At 41.9% G+C, this 18,612-nt stretch overlaps 1 protein-coding gene across 1 annotated transcript in view; it reads right to left on the bottom strand.

Moving 5' to 3' along the window:
• LOC113990074 (c-Maf inducing protein) overlaps positions 1-18,612 on the bottom strand; it is a 130,733-nt gene that overhangs the window by 53,468 nt on the left and 58,653 nt on the right. The window contains exon 2 of the mRNA XM_027725158.2: positions 7,051-7,176. Coding sequence (XP_027580959.1) covers positions 7,051-7,176 — 126 coding nt within the window. The remainder of the gene's footprint in view (positions 1-7,050; positions 7,177-18,612) is intronic.

Here is an 18,612-nt window from a genome sequence, read left to right as displayed (position 1 = left end):
GAACACTTCTGAAGTTTGGAGCAATGAGCACCGAAGTGTAAAGCAGTGGAGGGAACTACAATTTATTTATGGGGCTGCACATACACATTTACAGGTTCATCTGCTGTGCACTGATGGAGCCCAGCCCTTCTGCACCGAATTCATGTATTTCCTGAGAACTGACACCTAGGTTTTTTACTCCAGCTGTGGGCATCGCCTGCTATATTTATACAGCTCTAGGGTGCAATAAAAAGGAGAAAATGAGACACAAAAGACTTTAAACCAGGCTTTCCTTAGGCATTCTGACCACAGAGGGAAAGTTTTCCTTACTCTCAGCCTTGCCCACACAGTTGGTCCAGTCCTACACCACTCAATCTTAACACCCTTCCAACTTAAAAAAGCTTCAACCTGGAAATGTTTTGCCTGCTATTGTCACAAATAGTAAATGAGATAGAACTGGAGTACAATGGATTTTTTTTTAAATTATCTATGTAAAATAATAGCTCAGGCCCCCTGTGTGTTCAATATGTTAAGGCCCCAATTCTGTTAAGAATTTTGTTCTCAAATGCAGTGGCTTTAACAGGGTTCTGGGTGGCACACAGTCCAACTCAGCTTCTTGCACAATCAAGGCCTCATGTTTTGCACAACCACAACATAGTAGAAAAATACTTCAGAAAACAGGAAAATGTGGGAGTAAAACTCTTAGAAGGCGCAAGAAGATTCAAACTACTTGTAGCTTATTTACTTATCCAATGAGGAAGAATATCTACTTTAAGAAAGCTTACTGATGGCAGTATTTTTTCTAAGATTAACTGATGCTGGAACTGTGTTCTGAAGGATTTTATACTCTCATTTTTGGGGTGTAAATGTTCAGTCGGAGAGGAAAAGCCACCTGGGATCACCAGCAGTACAAACTTTACTCACAGGATTAATCTCATCAGCTTTAAAATGTTCACAGGAAAACTGTACAAGACATTAAATGCCTGCATATGCAAAGCTTTGGCCAACATGAGTAAATTTACACCTCTGCTCAAAAAGAGAAGTATTTTCCCTGCACCCAAACTGCCTCATTTCTTAGTCAGTGGGTAGGAACACACGTTTTTATTAAAAAGCAGCGAACGTTTTAAAAGCAAATTTTCTTTTTGCTCACAAAAATAGGAAACTGAACACTTGTTTCATGGCAGCATTACAGCCCCTGCAGTAATTGCCACCCAGGCAAGGAGGAGACAACCTAGGAACCTGTGTGCTGCTGAGAAATGGAACACTTGAAACTCTGCAAGAAACCAGAAACGATGGGGAAGACCTTTCCCATTCCTTTAACAGTAAGTTACCACCACAGCACCCCTTGTTACTGGCATGTGTGCTGTTCAGAAGAAAACAAGAACGGGCTTGTCCACGCAGGAGAACGTTCCCAGGTTTCTCCTTGCAGGAGCGTCCTTCCCGCGTACCCTTCCAGGGGATTTTGCCATCCAAAAAGGTGTGGCAATAAGTGGGACTTATTGATCCAGATTCTGGTTTTGACTCTTCATGGGTTTATTCTGTGATTCCCTCTCTCTCCCTTGCTTGCTTTGTGGTCAGCAGGATGGGGTTTTGTTATGCTTTTTTCCAGCTGATATTCATTACTGGGACTCATAAAATGCTGCAGGATTCTGTGCACCAGTTTATTATCAGTGGAGCAGAGCGGCCCAGGGCTGCAGGAAGCCAAGCCCCATGGCAGGCACACACTGCCTCATGCAGACTGTACAAAACCTTATATTGCTGATGCAAATCCAGTGTTGCACCTCCAGGACTCGGGCAAGCCTTCTAGTGAAACTTGCCACTCTTCTGGCTTAATCCAAGGTACAGACAGAGTTGCTGGTAATTGTTAGAAACGCTGTTTTCCTCCTTAAAATATTCCCTGTCTCTGCTGGACTCTGGTCCTTGCATGACCTCTCCACACCAGCAGTTTTGGCTGGACTGGCACTTCAAACAAAAGCCAGGTTCTCCAAGGAGACTAAAATAAAACATTGCTAAAAACCCAGTGGAAACACTTATCGTGGGGACTCCCTGGCACAAACAGGGTGTTCAAGCACCGAGCTGAGCGTGTGACTGTGGTGCTTGTCAAGGCTTCCTGTTCTGTTTGTTTTTCCTTCTGACTACACTCAATTGCCAAGAAATGAATAAAACAACACGAGCGATAGGCATGGAAGTGGTGGCTTTAAGGCTGAAAGGACACCACGGGAAAGCAGACAGTCCTGTCATGACTCAAATACCAAAGCCTTTTTCCTGGGACTCTTCCTACATTTGGTGCTAAGCAGCTCATGAAATTATACTGTAAGAGGGTTTTTTTTCAATCTCTTTCAAAAGGTTATTCCAGTTATTTCACTATCAGTGGCAGCATCCTCCTCATAATCATCCACACAATACCATAATCACACCCTGTGCTTTACAAAGGGAAAGCAGAAGAGCAGAAGTCTAGCCCAGCTCAAGGAGGCCGAGCTATTACTGATACTAAAGAGCTCACACTTCATCAAAAGCTAAATTTAGCTCCCATTTCCTGGCCTGAAAAGCTTGTGGCCTATGAGCCAGCTTCAGCAACACCTTCTTTCACACCTGCTATCCCAGCTGTAGGAAAGAAAGAAAATCTGTGAGAGCTGATTGCTGCTCACAAAAAAGGACCCAGGGACCACATCGTTTGGCAGGAGGAAAGAAAACACAAGCCCCCAGCGTGTCTAAAAAACTGACAGTCCATGATCCTCAGAAACCTGACTGTCCAGAACTCCCACAGGGGACAATGAGAATCCCCAAATGCTGGGTGGTAAAACATGCCCGTGCTCAGACAGTTGTACTCATACAACAAACACTGAGTGGGAAGCATATCATATATGGAGATGACTTTTCAACGTGAACCCAGCCTGGATTAAGCTGTTTGCTGCCTGAGAACCAAGTCTTCCTGTGAAACTCAGGTAGACAAATCCTGTTATCAGGATCCCATTTCCTAAGAGGAGCTGCATCACCTCCGGCCCTGCTTGTCAGGTGTCATGTGTTAAAATAGGTTGGGATGGGTCAGTATTGCTATGGGAGTGCATCAGGATGATGTAAGGAAAGGTGATGGCACTCTTCCCTCTCTGACTCATTACCATGCAGTAATGAGCCACAAATAGACCCTGGTGACAGCAGAGAGGGGACGAGAACTTGAACACGGACTAGGACTCTCGTGGGGCATTTCTCACACAATCATAGAATTGTTTAGGTTAGAAAAGATCTCTAAGATCAAGTCCAACCACTAGCCCAGCACTGCCAAGCCCAACTCTAAACCACGTTCCCAAGTGCCACATCTACAGGTCTTTTAAATACCTCGATCACTTCCCTGGGTAGTCTGTGCCTTGACAACACTTTCAGTGAAGAAATTTTTCCTAATAGCCAATATAAACCTCCACAGCCTTTCCCTCATCCACTAAGCAGGTCACCTTGTCACAGAAGGAGATCAGGTTAGTCAAGTAGGACCAGCCTGTCATAAACCCACACTGCCTGCAGTGAAGCAGAAGTTGAATCTTAAGCTTTTCTTAAAATGAGAAATTGGGAAAACGTGTGATTCAGAAGCACTAAAATGCTTCATGTTATGTCAAATCATGTCAATAATATCCCATGCTATTAAAGAATTTGCAATGCAGCATGGGCAAAAATACAGATCAGAATATAAAATTTATATAAATCAGACATACGAAATAATTTGGGGGTCCACGAAACAGTTCATTTAAACATTATACACACACACACACACACCTGATTTACATTAAATCTTTGGGGGGAAAAAAATACAAATTTTACCAAAAGTGCATTTCAGAATAAACAGTAGTGGGGAACATGTTTTGGACTAGTTTGACTTGTTCCACTATCATACACTTCCTGATACTAGAGCTGGACATGACATCAGAACATGATGCTGCTCAGATTAGCAAGGCAGAATGATTTTATAAAAAACTGGAAGCCATAATTTCCCACAGAAGTATTGAAGTCTCTCGGAAATAGCTAAACTGTGCAAGGGCTGCTCTCTCAGCACCTCCATTTCCCAGCTCCTCAGTGAATGGGTCTTTTGGATACCTCTGCTCTTTGTCACGTATTCTAGAGAATTTCTACTGAACTCAACTACTTGACAGATCCAGTTTTTGCATCTTGATTTCTTGAGCAGACTAAACATAACTTTGAGAACTGTTTTGGGTTGGTGAACACGCATTACAACTGTATAAGGGAAATCTAATTTTATACTCCCTCTGATCTGACCACATTTGATGAACCGAAACAGTACCAAGGACCAAGTCATACTGAAAACATTTTTAAAGTTTGTATTTTCAATTATGTTGAAATTCCCATAGTTCTAATGTAACCTGATCCTGTCTGCTCAGCCAGTCAGCAACAAACAGAAGTCCAGCTCACTCCACTTCTTTATCAGTTCCTCTGAGGTTACAGAAAGACATCGGTCTTTTTGTAGAAAATACCAAAGTATCCATGCTAAGATGTGACTTTTTCACAAACCAAATTATTTTTGTGTTTGGCTTGTTGGTTGTATTTTGGTTTTGTTTTTCTACAAAATCAAATGGCAGGCTGCTGCAGATGACAGTCTGTCCACCCTAACAATTTCCTTTCAACTCAGCAGGGAGCTGTGGGTTCAAGCTTTATCTTGTTTCCCAATAAGCAGTCCCATAAAAGCAGCTGCCATAAACTACAGAATAAAGACTTAGAAACAGAATTTGGAAAGGCAGGTGTAACTATTCCATCTATTCAAACAGATACAGACACAAATGCTAGAACCACTAAGGAAAAAAAAAAAACAGAATTAAAATTATCACAGGAAAAAGAATCAACTTCATAAATTATTTTCTGTCTAATTAGTTCAATTAACAGATTAGGGCAAGGAAGATTTCATCAATAATGAGGACCCTAATCTAGCTGATGGGAAGCCATGGCTTGTCTCTCCCTGCCCTCCCTGATGTCATGTACAGTGGAGGTTTTTCAAACCACAGAATGAGGATGTTGGGGGACTTGCAGCAGCCTGTCTGAAATTCAGACTCCCTACAGTAACACCTAAAATCAGTAAGTCATTCTGAGCCACAGAAATTCACTGAGCAGAGGCACTTCCATATGCTCCATGTGCAATGGGACACATGCCTGACATGAGAAAAGACACACAAATCCCACCTATGCACCAAGAGAGTCCACAAAGTTTGATGTTCTCAGGTCACCCCAAACTGACTTAACTGCACCATTTTCAGATTAGAAAGAGGAAATGGCTGCAGCCCCCTTTGACAGGGCTACAACCCCCAGGATTACACCACAGGAAAGGGAGCTCCAGAAACACACTCCACGAAGGATGTGGCCATGAATGTTTCCACGTACATCTCCAGCCCTTTCAGAGTGAAAGCATATTTGCCATGTCAAAACTCATCAAAACCTTGTGATGTTTTTACGACATTCCAAAACTACCCCAAATGCCAAGCACAGGCACCTCGTGAAGGCCTAAAGTCAAGGACTGTGTTCTCTGGGATTCTGCTGAACAGCTCTGTGTAGGGCCAGGCACATCAGCCTGTCTGAAACACAGGTAGAGCAGAGCTGGGCTGAGCTGGACCTAATATTAGCCCAGCCTGGTGTTAGTCACACTGGCTTCCCAGCTCAGAGTCCATTTTGCTGTTCACATCCCTACAGAAGTCTGTGGTTTGGAAAACAGATCAGCCTGGCACCCTGCCTTGGGTTATGGAATGATACCACTTGGGTTATTTTTCTCTGGATCTGCAGGCAGAGCCATTCCAGAAGAGCTTCAACAAAACCCTCCCTGGACACAGGGGGTGTCACCTCTTTGTGGCCCTCCAGGGGCTTCAGCAAACAATCCAGCACCACCAAATAATGAAATGCTGACCCGTGCATCATGGATCAGTGCAATGTGTGCCATGATCCTCTAGGACAAATGATCCACTAGACACAGTCATCAATCATTAAGTGTATCACTCCATATATTCCCATCTTTTTATATGCTGGACTATATTTTGTGTAAAAGTGGGACAGTTAAAGTGTGTGTGTGTACACAAATCTGAATGCACAGGCTTTATTGTGATCAATCACTTGAAGTTGCTCATACTTTTTTAAGAAAAAAACCCATCTTTTTAAATTTTTTATGAGTTATCCACAGTTTAAATTGATCTTTTTTTCAAATTTTCCGCAGAAATTGCTCACCCAGTCTCTCTACAGTCCTACCTGCATGAAATACAGATACACAATAGTCATGGCTGCATAATCAACTGAAAAAGTAAAATCCCAAAGGGTAACAGATAACAAACTATCTTTGAAACAACGTTGAGAAACATGAGAGAGAACCACGTAAGAGTTAAGTTGAAGCCACTTCACTCTTTTTAAGTTATGACCTTTCAAAGTTCTTTGGGGGCCATGTAGCTGGGTTTTCAGTTGCTTTTCCTACTTACTCTTAAGTATTTCCAAAGTTCAGTGGAGTGCTTTTCTGTCATTAAAACTTGCAGTGACCTAAGAAGGCCTATAAAGCCTCATAAGTGGATGGAGAAATCTGGAATAATGTAAACAGAGTGTCTTCTGTTTGAAAACAACACTTAGAGAAGTAACATATATAGATATCCATACAAATATATTTAATCTCCACGGAAAGATTTCAGTGTATTTTAAAAATAGATATATCTGTCAGTTCCAGTGCAAGTTTTGGGTTTCCTATATGAACTGAAGGATGAAATTTATAACTTTGTCCATGCAGGAATAGGACTATATGTAAAAATACAATTGTTCCAGGCCTCCATCAGTGTGCCTTTCCACAGAGCACTATTTTGCTGCATAAAATCAGCCAGAAGATTTAATCACTGTGGCCCAAAATTTCCATTCTCACTGCTGAACAACACGAAGAGCTCCAGAGCTATCATGCTGAGCAAATTTTCTGGTGGTTAGATAATTTGACAGTACTGAGTTCTCTGCCTTTTCTGAGTCCATCTAATTAAGATTTCACGCATAGGAAACAGAAGTTAAAGGAGATTTATAGTAAGAGAGAAAGAAAAAGTTGTACTTCTGTGTTTACTGTACCTGCAGTAAGACAGTACCCCCTGGGATCGTGAGCTGTAAACAGTACTTAGGGGCATTCTCCCAGGAGAGCAGTTGAACATCTTCAATAGCACTGTAGGAAATGGAGTTTTCCATGTACCCAGTTGGCTGCAAGAAAAGAAAGGAGAAGGGGGGGGAAAAAAAGAAAAAGTTTACTTAGTCACCAGAAGTTTCACAATTTCAAAGTAAGAACAGCACTATAAAAATTTCTCTTGGTGTTGAAAATATCTGCAAAATCTAATTGGAAAGCAAAATTTGTCCTGGACCCAAAAATCAATGGAACCTAATTTCAAGTTGAATTGAGCTATGGAGGAGTCTGGCCATAAATGTGCTCTCAAAGTATGAAGCAGCATCTCAATCACACAGTACTGTACTACAGTAAGGTAGTTTTACCCCACACATTCTTCTTGTTCTCCCCGGCTGCACGTCTGATCAAGCACATAATCAAGATCTAGACTCCTACATTTGACAGTGGTTCTTGGGGCTCCAAAGATCCAGCCCTCAGGTTTTAGACTCAAGCAAAGCAGAGCAACCAACCTACTCATCTCAGCCTATATGTAAGTACTGGTTTCCTGCACAGTGTGCTGATCCCCAGTTTAAAGTGGAAGCCACAATTAAAACAGAAATAAGCAACTGAGTTTTGCAATTACACGTACAACATGAAGTGACAGTTGCAAGAAAACAAACTTAAACTCCTTATTAGTATCCCTGTAATTCTTAGGTATTATAGAAGTACAATTATCTCTGAGATGAGCTGAAATATAAGTGTATCTATGCAAGCACACGTAAAATTATGTCCTAAACATAAGTTAATACACAGATCTATAGCTGTGTATCTATTGAGTATGTGTAAATCCACTGTACTTTATGCAAGGAATTTTTAAAGTAGTTGAGTATTTAACAGGGATTCTCAAAGATATCATTTATTTTGTTATAGCATAAGCAAATTGATCAGTATTGCTATGGTTGAGAAACTATTTTCAAACAAAAAAAATTAACCCCACCTCATGAATAAACCATTGGCTTGACCATGTCTTGCAAGAGAACAGAGCTCATTACATTTATGAATTATTTTCTCACTATTACTGGTTTACATATAACTTCAGCTTCTCAAACTTACTCCCACTGCGCCCAATATATAAGATATTTTTAACTGACAGCCTTGAAATAAAGAAGACAAGGGAGAAACCACATCTATTTCAGGGTCAAACGGGGCCAGCTCCTAAAATCACAACACAGGATTCCTGGGGGCGAGTGTGAAATAAGCAAATTGCATTTGGAACGTCTCTGCTTCTAATTGGTACAACATTCTTCCATAAGTTAAGTAGGTGGTGCATCTGGGAACCGTCCTTTGAAGTTATACACTTCATACATGTTCATAAGCCCATGAACGTCATCCGCCAAAAACGCAGCGACAGCCCTGTCATCCACCTTTGCTGCTGCAAGAATTCAGTTGCCTTTTCAGCAGGAATAACCCAGCGAGGCACAGAACTCAACCTCAATATCTTTCTCAGTAACGGCTCTCGCGGCGGCGTTCGTTTCATACCGGCCCTGGGTGAAAACAATTTTCACTGTCTCTTTAACGAAAACCTTGTTATGCAGGAAGTATGATAAACTTCTGCTTATTCATTTACCCACAACATTGTTCTACACTAGTGACTGGAATCCCAGTGGCTTAATGCTGATACTGTACGTCAAGCGTTGCCTACTGGAGGGTAATTATCTCATTCTCACAGGAAGCCAAAGGCCCAAGATCCTTCAGTAATCAGCATTACAACACTCAGGGAAAAATATCAAAACAGCCAACATAAAATCTAGTATGCTCGGGGGGGCAAAGTTATCAAAAACATGCTCAGGAAGACTGGAGAAAGGAGAAATCCAGGACCAGTTGATGCAAATATAAAATGAAACGAATCAAAGCAATTTAAATTTCTCTTTTAAGAAGGTGCTCACTGCCCTTAATACCCTCCATTAACTTCAAAGAGGATTTGAAGAATTCTCACAGAATCTGTTCCCAAGAGAAGCCTCCTCTATACCTTAAACCATCCACTTAAACAGCATTAAAGACAACTGATCCAGTTCAACCACAGCTCTGTAGCCATACAAAAGTATGGCTACACCTCTTCTCACAGGACAGTCCTTTTCCTTATGGAAAATGGAGGAACACAGAGTTCTGCAGTTTGCAAAGGATGGGAAGACCACCTAAACCATAACATGGAATTACACAGATGGTTAATCTCTCCAAATGACAGCTACACCAATGAGGTGGTTTATACAGCATTATATGATCCCATTTCCATACATTCTATCCAGTCATACTACACACAGAGCTTCACTACAGTTGTTTGCTATCTTACTCAAAAAATGAGTAGCCCAGATATACTTTAATCCCTGTAAGCAACATGCATTTTTCCTGCTTCATTAAAAACACCAATGTTCTAAGAAGTGAAATATTTTCAGTTCTGAAAACACCAATCACAGGCAGCTTCACCTCTGTTTTGCAACCAAAAAAGTGTAGAGCAAAGTGATCTATCACTATATAGGGCTCCTTGAAATTGTGCTTCTAGATGCTGACAAACACTGAAGACCATGCTCCCACATCAGGGCTGAGCAGAAATGCTCTGAAGACGCACTGAAACAGAGCTGTCATCAGATCTGAGGATTCCCAGAGCTCACGAGGCTGTGGTGCTCCTCACAGAGACCACGGCACTCATGAGGTGAAGGTCAGCCCCACACAAAGGTGTCCTTTCCCTAATCCCTCCACACACACAGACACGAGGACAGAGCCGTGTTCCCCACTTGTGTTTCCTCAAGACCAAGCACAGTTCAGCCATTTATCAGGAAATGGCCTGGGGTAAAACCACAGCCTGAGTCACTGGTTCCTCTTAAAACACAGGTTATTTTGACATTCAGGTATGTAAATGTCAATCACAGTGAATCATTGTGGTTGATAAATAAGCAGTGCAAGTGTTGCACCTTCTCATGTTGCAGCTGGTCTTGTTTGCACCCACCCCCAGAAGCTGCATCCTCACCCCCAGGGTCGCCCCATGGGAAATTCAAACTAGAACAACACACAAGACCAGAAATGTGGATTCAGAGATTTGAAAATACCTAAAACAAGACAGATCCTCAGTGGGTCACCACGAAGCATCTGGCATCGATACTAGTCTTAAGCAGCATTCCCACCTCCATCCACCCACTTTGTCTCTGCCCGTACAAATATTTGTCTGGCTGTGGCGTCGGGCAGATCAGGGAACACATCCAGCTTTTGCCAGATTACTTTTTAGCTCCTTCAGCCCTGTTTCTAACATGACATAGAAAATACTATGTTAACATAACTTAGGGGCAGCACGTCATGGGGAAGGGGGAGTTGAGGACCTGAATACTTCAGTCTAATTATTGGTATGAGATAGCCTAAAGCCACAGCATCTTTGAGCAGCAATGCATCAAGTCCAGTTGAAAATGCCTTTATTTAAGAAAATAGTAACTCTTATTTTTATAGCAGTCATTTTTGAAAGGAGATTTATATTTCTTGGCAAAGTCAGAAATCTATCAAACGAAGCAAGATAATGGACTTTTCTCCTTCACTCTACAAAATTGATCCTGACTTAGGAAACTTTGGCCAGAGAATCTACAAGTGTCAGCTTACAGATTTACAGTTACAGTTTGAACTTCTGGCTGTTCGCTGTTGAACACGTTCTGAAAAACTCATAAGCCAAAATGCAATTTATTTCAACAAACAAAAACCCCAAGTCAAGGAAATACTTTTCTCTTCACATTAGCCTTTAGCCCTCTAATGAAACATTCAGCTTCTCCATTGGGAAATCAGGTATGTTTTAACCTCAGTGAGAACTTCGTCTTTTTTTCAGTTCCACAAAGATTTATTTATCACACAGCTTTGAAACAACTTTGCACCAGAATAGCCACACACCAAAACCTACTACAAATCAAATCCTAGGGGGATCCATTGCTCCCAAAACTGGAAGAACATGTAGGCTCCCGCTCAAGACTAGTTTTCTCTTCGTGTTTCTGGGAAAAGTCGGCAGCAGCAAACTACTCAATAATGCAAAAATCTGCCCACTTGTTTCCATGGGAAATTCTAAAAGGGAAAGAATAAACATGACGTCCATTGTTAATACGAGGCTTGTATGCACTTACTCATATAATAATGTACTAAATCTTCAGCTGTATATTTTCCAAAGAAAGCGTCTGGAAAAGATGAATTCTACAAACAGAGATAGTTATTTGCATTAAAACATATTTAGACTGACAGCTCCCACCAACACAACAACAACAAAGAATGATTTTCCCAATTAAATACTCCAGATGGTGGGGGGAAATGGGGCTATTCCAGACCCTTGCTCTTCCACTGTCAGGTACTTATTTCTCTCTTGGATGCTTTTAAGAATGAGCCATGCTCCTGCTGTAGCCCAGAATGCTGAGCATCTCTACTATATATAAGTTTTCTATATCCAAATAAAATTCAGACCTGCTGAATAACATGGAGGACGAGGTGATTGCTCTCAAAACTTTGATGGGGGTGGAGACTATTTCATTGGCACACTGAAGGGTAATGGACTCTGAAACTGCTGAAAACAATGGATGATTTGAAATAAATCTCTGCTAGAAGACATCCATGGCTCCAGAGAACGTCCCTGCAAATGCAGCTATTTCAGATAAGGGCAATTAACATCTTTGTTCATTAACTACATAACCTATCAGAAGCCATTTATCCAGTTCAGCAATTAGTAGTATTATGGCATAATATACAGCGCAGTACAATTTGTCTTTTTCTTGATACGGAAGAATTTACTGCCATGTTCACTTGTCATAATGACTTGAAAGAGTTTAAAGTCAACTTCAATCTCACAGAGATTAACGCGGTAAGAAAACAGAGAAAAAGAATAACAGTGGGGAAACACCCAACTCTGCCCCCAAAACTGCACAAAGGAATTCCTGAGCCTTCTTGGAACAACACTCTCACCTAGTCCATCACACTTCTCAGCCTCTCCACCTGCCCATCATCACCACTCCCTTCCCACTCCTCCCAATAAGGAGGTGGTTTCATGTGTTGGGACCATAAGAGAAGATTTCACCTGCTCTGTGTAAGTGCTTAACCCAGGGACCTGTGGGGAAGGGTCTCCTCACGGGGTGAATCTAAATTATTTCTGCTTGGAGTTGCTTCGTTCCTAAGTGTCTCCAAGTTGGGGAGTGATGGTTGGTGGGGTTTGGGTTGGTTGGTTTCGGGGCTTTTTGGTACATGGAAACAAATTTGGACACAAATCTTCAGTAAGGCTCTCCCCATCCACGGCAGCCAAAGTCTAGGGTGGACTAGTGCAGTAATGATGACAAGAAAAAGAGGGAGGGGGTTTCCTACCACATTTCTTTGTGTGTGGGTGACTGTGTGTATAAACACCCACGTGTGTATAAATGTACACGCACACCCCTGTCTTCCTAGATAAAAGATAGTAGAAATATATCACCTATTTCTCTATACAAAAATACAGCAGCCACTGATCAAAGTAGCTCAGGTTCAGTAAATGAAAGGATTTAATCAAGAAAGATCAGATCTTCCACAGAGCTGGTCAACCAAAACACATCAGTGGAACTTCACTGATTTGTACCAGCTGGGAAACTAAGTCAAAAACTCAACAGAATTTCAACCAAATCAAGCTCAGCAGCAAAAATGTGCCTAAATCTCTTTCTTTCCTCTAAATATTTAAGACAACCAAGACTGGAGGCTGTTGCATTAGTTAACCTTACAAAACTGATAAAAATGTAAGAGCTGCCAGTGAGAAACAATATACCCTATACTGTGCAGGCAAAAAACCTTCCAATCTGCAATGGGACTCAAGTATCAGTTGTGCCAAGGTACAGCAAAGGGACCGACCAAAACTGTCCATCAAAGAGTTGACAAGAAAAAACTGGTCCCAGCATTAAGATATATGAGCTTAAAATGTCCAGCATTTTAAGAGAGGGAAGAACTTCATATTAATTCAGATGTGAAATAAGTTCAAAGCACGGAAGTTCATTATTAAGAAAAAGGGAAAATAAAGTCATATTATGGACTATGTACCATGACAGGAGAGTCAAATAAGCAGGAAAACTGTATTATTTAGCTGCAATTCATATAACTTTTTTTTTAAATGAGGACATTCTTCTCTTTTATTGACAAACCCAGGTGAAGGAGTACTTCTGAAGATTCGTTTGTTTGAATTTCTGGGAGTAAAATAAGACACATATCTTGCAGACTTTCTGAAGATGCCCATTATCAAGATGACCCTGTCTAAGCAGCCCATAAGAAATCAACCCTTGCTCTCTGGTCAGCTTAGTATAACAAAGAATTCCACTGACAATTCCAGTAGTACTGAACGATAAATTGATTGCAGTGTCCAAAATGCTCTCTCTGAGGTCAAGCCGATATAAGAACCCCTGTTTCCTGCTTTCAGACCTCTGCTGACAGGGATGAGGACATGCTGCAAGGTGCAGCTGCCCCAGTGCAGAGGTGGAGTCTGACCACAGCCTGCCAACGAGGTGGTGGCCAAATCTGCCAGGCCATCGCCCATGGGCAGGAATGTGGCTCCCAGGCCAGCATGGGGAGCAGGAAGGGAGTGTTTGACACAACCTGCCAGACATGGTGAGACTTCACAGACACTGACTTGACTGCCCTGCCACAGGTGGAGCATCTCTGGTTGGAGCAGCAATTCTCCAAGCATGAGCTGCGGCCTTCAGACCCTCCCAATGAATGTACAGAACTCAAAGAGCAGAATTACTATCCCACACTTACCAACCTACAAGAAGAAAATCTCAGTTGAGGTTGCAGCTGCACCATGCTCTTGATCATGCCTTAGGTGACATGACAAGCCTGAGAGACGTGGGAAAAGAGCCCAGACTTCCTGACTCCAACTATGTGAATCAACTCCAAAAGCATCCTCCTCCTCCTCCTCCTCCAAAACTGCGAGACCGATTCATAAGAACGACCGCTCCTTAACAGGCCTCATGCTCTCCATCCATTTGCATTTACCACTGCACTCCATAACACCCCTCCTGGGGAAGAAACACTCCTTGATGAGCTGGGTGTGTTACTTATCCACCTTCCTTGAAATTACTTCAGCGAGGAAGGGACAGCACCAGCCAAAATACAGCAAGTACACACCTTCTGACAGAAGCATCAATAAGCAATAAGAGAACCAGGGACTTATTGCAGAAGACTAGACACACACCTACGTCTTCTGTAAAACAACTGCTTGAGGAATATTGAAAAATCCCTAACTTCTGCCCAGAACACAATATACCTAGTGAGTGCTAAACAGATCTTCACTAAGTCACCATAGCAACGATGATGTGACAGAAAACAAAACCGCATCCTTGTTCAAGGCTGCTCTCTGTTTTCAATTCCCTTTCAACAAATCAGCTGTGTCACACTCCATGAAATGTATCAAGTGCTGCTAAACCAGAGAGAGGAGAAAGGGTTGGGTGTAAGGATTTCAGAGCAAGCAGACACAATGTATGCTAGACTAAAATGTCACCCTTTAATGACTATTTCAACCAGGGGCAGCCCTGAGTGCTGGGAATGAAAGATCATCAGCTGGTTTCAAATACAAAGGTGGCACCTGGAAAATAATCAGCCTGTTGAATAACTGGAAACGTGGTCAAACTGACATGTACTGTGAACAGGAGATCTCCTGCAGTTGTGTTAGAGCGGGTTTAGATACTGGCAGTAGCATGTTCCTATTGCATATCATCCTTGCACTTGCAGTGGTTTTTACTTCTGGTTTACAGATCCCCAAAGGCCTGTTGTTCACTATCTCTATCGGGTCAACAAAAGGTGAAGAAGGAAACCACATTTGTTCTCAGTAGGGTCACATCCGCTGTGCAAGGACCTGCTCCTCCCATGGAAAATTTTAGGGTTCTACAAGCCAAAAAGGAAAGCGACACATTCACCTCTGTCACCCGTGTGTATGAACCTGAAAGGCCATCTAAGTATAAATTAATGAATTAGTAAGAAGCTGATGCCATATCCCATCAGAAATACCGAATTTGACTCATGGACTCTGCAATCCTGACAGTTTTCATCACTTCCTCAATGCACACAGACCTGCTCGTTTCTTACTACAATTTATTTACAAGAAATTAAATTGTTGCAAAACTGAACATTGCACAAATATGCTATATATTAAGTTCTGTTCTTCATTTAAAGAAACATTCCCCAACACCACTTATATCCACACCTTTCACCTGTTGAGCCATGAAACCCTCAGACACTGTAATGGTTAAATTCAGTAAATTAATAGGATTCCATTAACAAATTTTTTCCTTTTCTTTTTAATGCACTTTTAGTCCTGCAATTCCCAGGGCGCCACATCCAACTTTAATCTGATGAACAAGTACAGGACTGGGAGTGCAGTAAACCAACTATTCTTCTGAATTCCCAACAGGGAATGCTCTAATCTCATGTTTTCTGGAGAAAAGATGAGCAGGCCTTGAGTTCCCAGGAAGAATATTAACACAGCTCTCTGCTGTACATAGAGAAGAGAAAGGACACGCAGCAGAGCTTTCAGAAAAGCTATAGATATCCTGCTAATGACAGTATCACTAAACTCTCACTGTTACTAGGAAAAAAAAACAACAGGGACCTCCTGAGGATGCGTCAGAGCCACTTGGAATCAACTTCTGCTACAGGAGGAGGTGGGAGAACGTGGTTAAAGTGACAGTGTTTTCTTTCACCTGTCTTACCTTCTGCAATAATTTGGACAGTTCAATGTAATGTTAAGTGAGATACAGCTCTCACGTCTGAGCAGTGATTTCCTCTTGACTCTGTGTCTCTCAGTACTACAGAATGACACTAACAGAAGGTGTCCTTTCCTTCCCTTCAGCAGGAACTCTCTCCAAAGTCGTGCTTGTGCACTCCAGGTCCCACCTGGCATCTCCTGCACTGCTGGTCTTCCTCATTGTTTAATGTCTGACTGTTTGTGCTGGGAGGGAGTGCTGCTGTTTAAACAGAGGTGACTGAAGTATGTGTGATACCTCCGTGGAAGGGAGACGGTGAGGGAATGGAGAAGGAGGGTAACTGCAGTGAAGTACCAGGGTAAATATTTGAGAAAAGTGTCAGTTGGCTGGGAAACGCATAATGGAGAGGACACAGAACACCAGTTAGCACCTAAATTACCTTTGTAAGCTCCCTTACTATGCAAAAGGATACAATGCAAAGGATACTATGCAAAGGAAAGTGAAACTTTCTCTTTGTTTTGAAAAAAAAAAATATTTAGCTAAAATCACAAAGGCATTGTGCTTATGTAGAATGGACTGGTATGAAACTGATATATCCAACTAGCAAACTTGTATCACTACAACATTTATTAGCCTAGCAAGTCACTTCTTCAAGAAAGGTGTCCTTGTCATCATCTCAACAGACACACTTTGGAAAGCAAAACAGAGAGCAGCCCTACAATCATTAGGCACCATGAAACCGGGAAATCCTTTCATCCCAAAAGGCTGGAGAAGAATTCCAAGGAATTGCAGTAGTTCCCCCAGGTATTGCAATGCACAGGGCTCTGAAGAGATGCTTTCCACACAAGCCTTGTTTGTCAGATCCTAATGCATCACGCACTGCTCTTCTCTCTCACAGCGTGTTTTGGAAAACTAAACCACCTCAGCCCTCCAATAGTATTTTCTGTTCCAACAGGATGATTCAGCCCTCGACAAGACACACTTGTTTCCTCTGCACGCTCTGATACAGGGCTCACACGTGGGCAAAGAAACAGAGGTACAGGCCCTCCCTGCTACTGTTTTGAGAGACCAGGCAGGGGCTCACACAACACACACACCAGACTACCCAGATGTGTCTCCAAGTGATGCAATTTTGGAAAAAACCAGATACTTAAAGGGCCAGCAGCAAGTGATGCACATCTGAAGGTGAAAAGCAATACAGGTGCTTCTCAGGCTGCAGGAAAAATCACACAGCTTTCTGGATTTCCTCTGCCTATTTACTTGGCCTTACTTATGTTCTCAGACCATAAAGATGGCCAAAATGCTGCTGGGAAAAATTGTATAGCACACAGTGTATCGACACCGAGATGTGTTATTGACTTCACAGTTCCACAGCCAGTGAAGGAACACCCTCCCAAAAAAACAGCTTTGCATACTAGACTAGGTTGACTCCCCAACTCCCTTCCAGTTTCATATCAAAAATCTGCTTTAAAATAATTCCAGCCTTTCAGGCAAGCTGGACCTTCAGGTTCTGTCAGCACAATGGTTGCAAGTTTCACTCCCACCCTTCACAGTTATGTTTTGTTTTTCAAGCTCAGTGACATTGTCAAGTCTGCTTTCCTGTGCACAATTCTGCAGCAACATCCTTGTCCTCTGTCAAGATTATTGTATTAATTTATTTACTATCGCTAAAGGAAACGGCTCATTCCTAAAAAACCTTAAATATTGCGAGCAAAACTTTGTAGACTAAATTTTCCATTCATGGGAGGAAAGGGCAAGAAAAGTGCACCCATTTAGAGCTTTGACCTCCACAACCAGGTACTGCTATTAGCCCAAGGAATTTCTACCCAGGAAATCTGAATGGTCTTCAGTGAACTGTTTGCCCAAAGTTAAGTTGGGCAAACAGATTTTCCAAAAGAAAGCCAATGCCACCAAAGTACATGAGCATTTACTGGTAAATCTGGATTCAGCCCATCACAGACTTACAACCACCACTGAGCGTAATGCCGGGGACTCTGAACATTGATGAAAACACGAGTCACTTCCTCTCTGTGGCATTTTGGTTTCAGCAGAGCACAAAAGCTTCCAAATCAGACATATGTTTGAACTCTACACCTGAACACACACCGTGGGTTTTGCCCACTCCTGCTTGCATCAGCTTTACCCGAAGTAGGAATGGAAAAAATGGGTAAGCGTTCCTGCCCTCCCCTGTGTAATTAAAATCCACAAATGCCACCACGTCACCCTGTGACAGTGCTGCTGCACAGCTCACATGTGACCAAGGAATTGCCTTGGTACACGTTACTACAGCATTAACAGAACCTCATGGCACTATTATGTTGAAAAATCTGGCTTACCAGCAAAACAACCAGAGCAGAATTAGTATGAAGGGCTAAGCATCAAGAATAATTAGCTTCATTTTCTTACCTATATCTTCCCAGATACCTTTTATAGAAGAATCCTTAATATAGAGATTGTTTATCAATTATTTCCCCAGAGACAAAGAAACAGGTTAAATATAAAGCATCTTAAAATAAGGCACAGCATCCGTGTTAATCTCTGAAAAAGGCCCAAGTGCTCAGCAAACTTCAACTAGATGTTATCAAGACATTTTAGGGATGTATTATTATTGGAAAGGAAACACAAAGCTTGCATAATAAAGTAACCTCTGCCTTTTTCTCCAGCCTGCATCCTGCTGAGAGGGACCTTTTTGCTTTCTGTTTCTGAAAAATACGTAATTTAAAAATATAGATCTTCGAATTCCAAATCAGATTCTGTTCTTGTTTTCTTGCAACAAATTACCAGCTCTTACTGGAAATTAATAAAACAGAAACC

Source organism: Pipra filicauda, unplaced genomic scaffold (genome assembly GCF_003945595.2).
Source record: "Pipra filicauda isolate LSUMZ 115617 unplaced genomic scaffold, ASM394559v2 scaffold203_size1373443_pilon, whole genome shotgun sequence".
Classification (NCBI taxonomy): domain Eukaryota; kingdom Metazoa; phylum Chordata; class Aves; order Passeriformes; family Pipridae; genus Pipra; species Pipra filicauda.
This window is presented reverse-complemented; position numbering and strand designations above follow the sequence as displayed.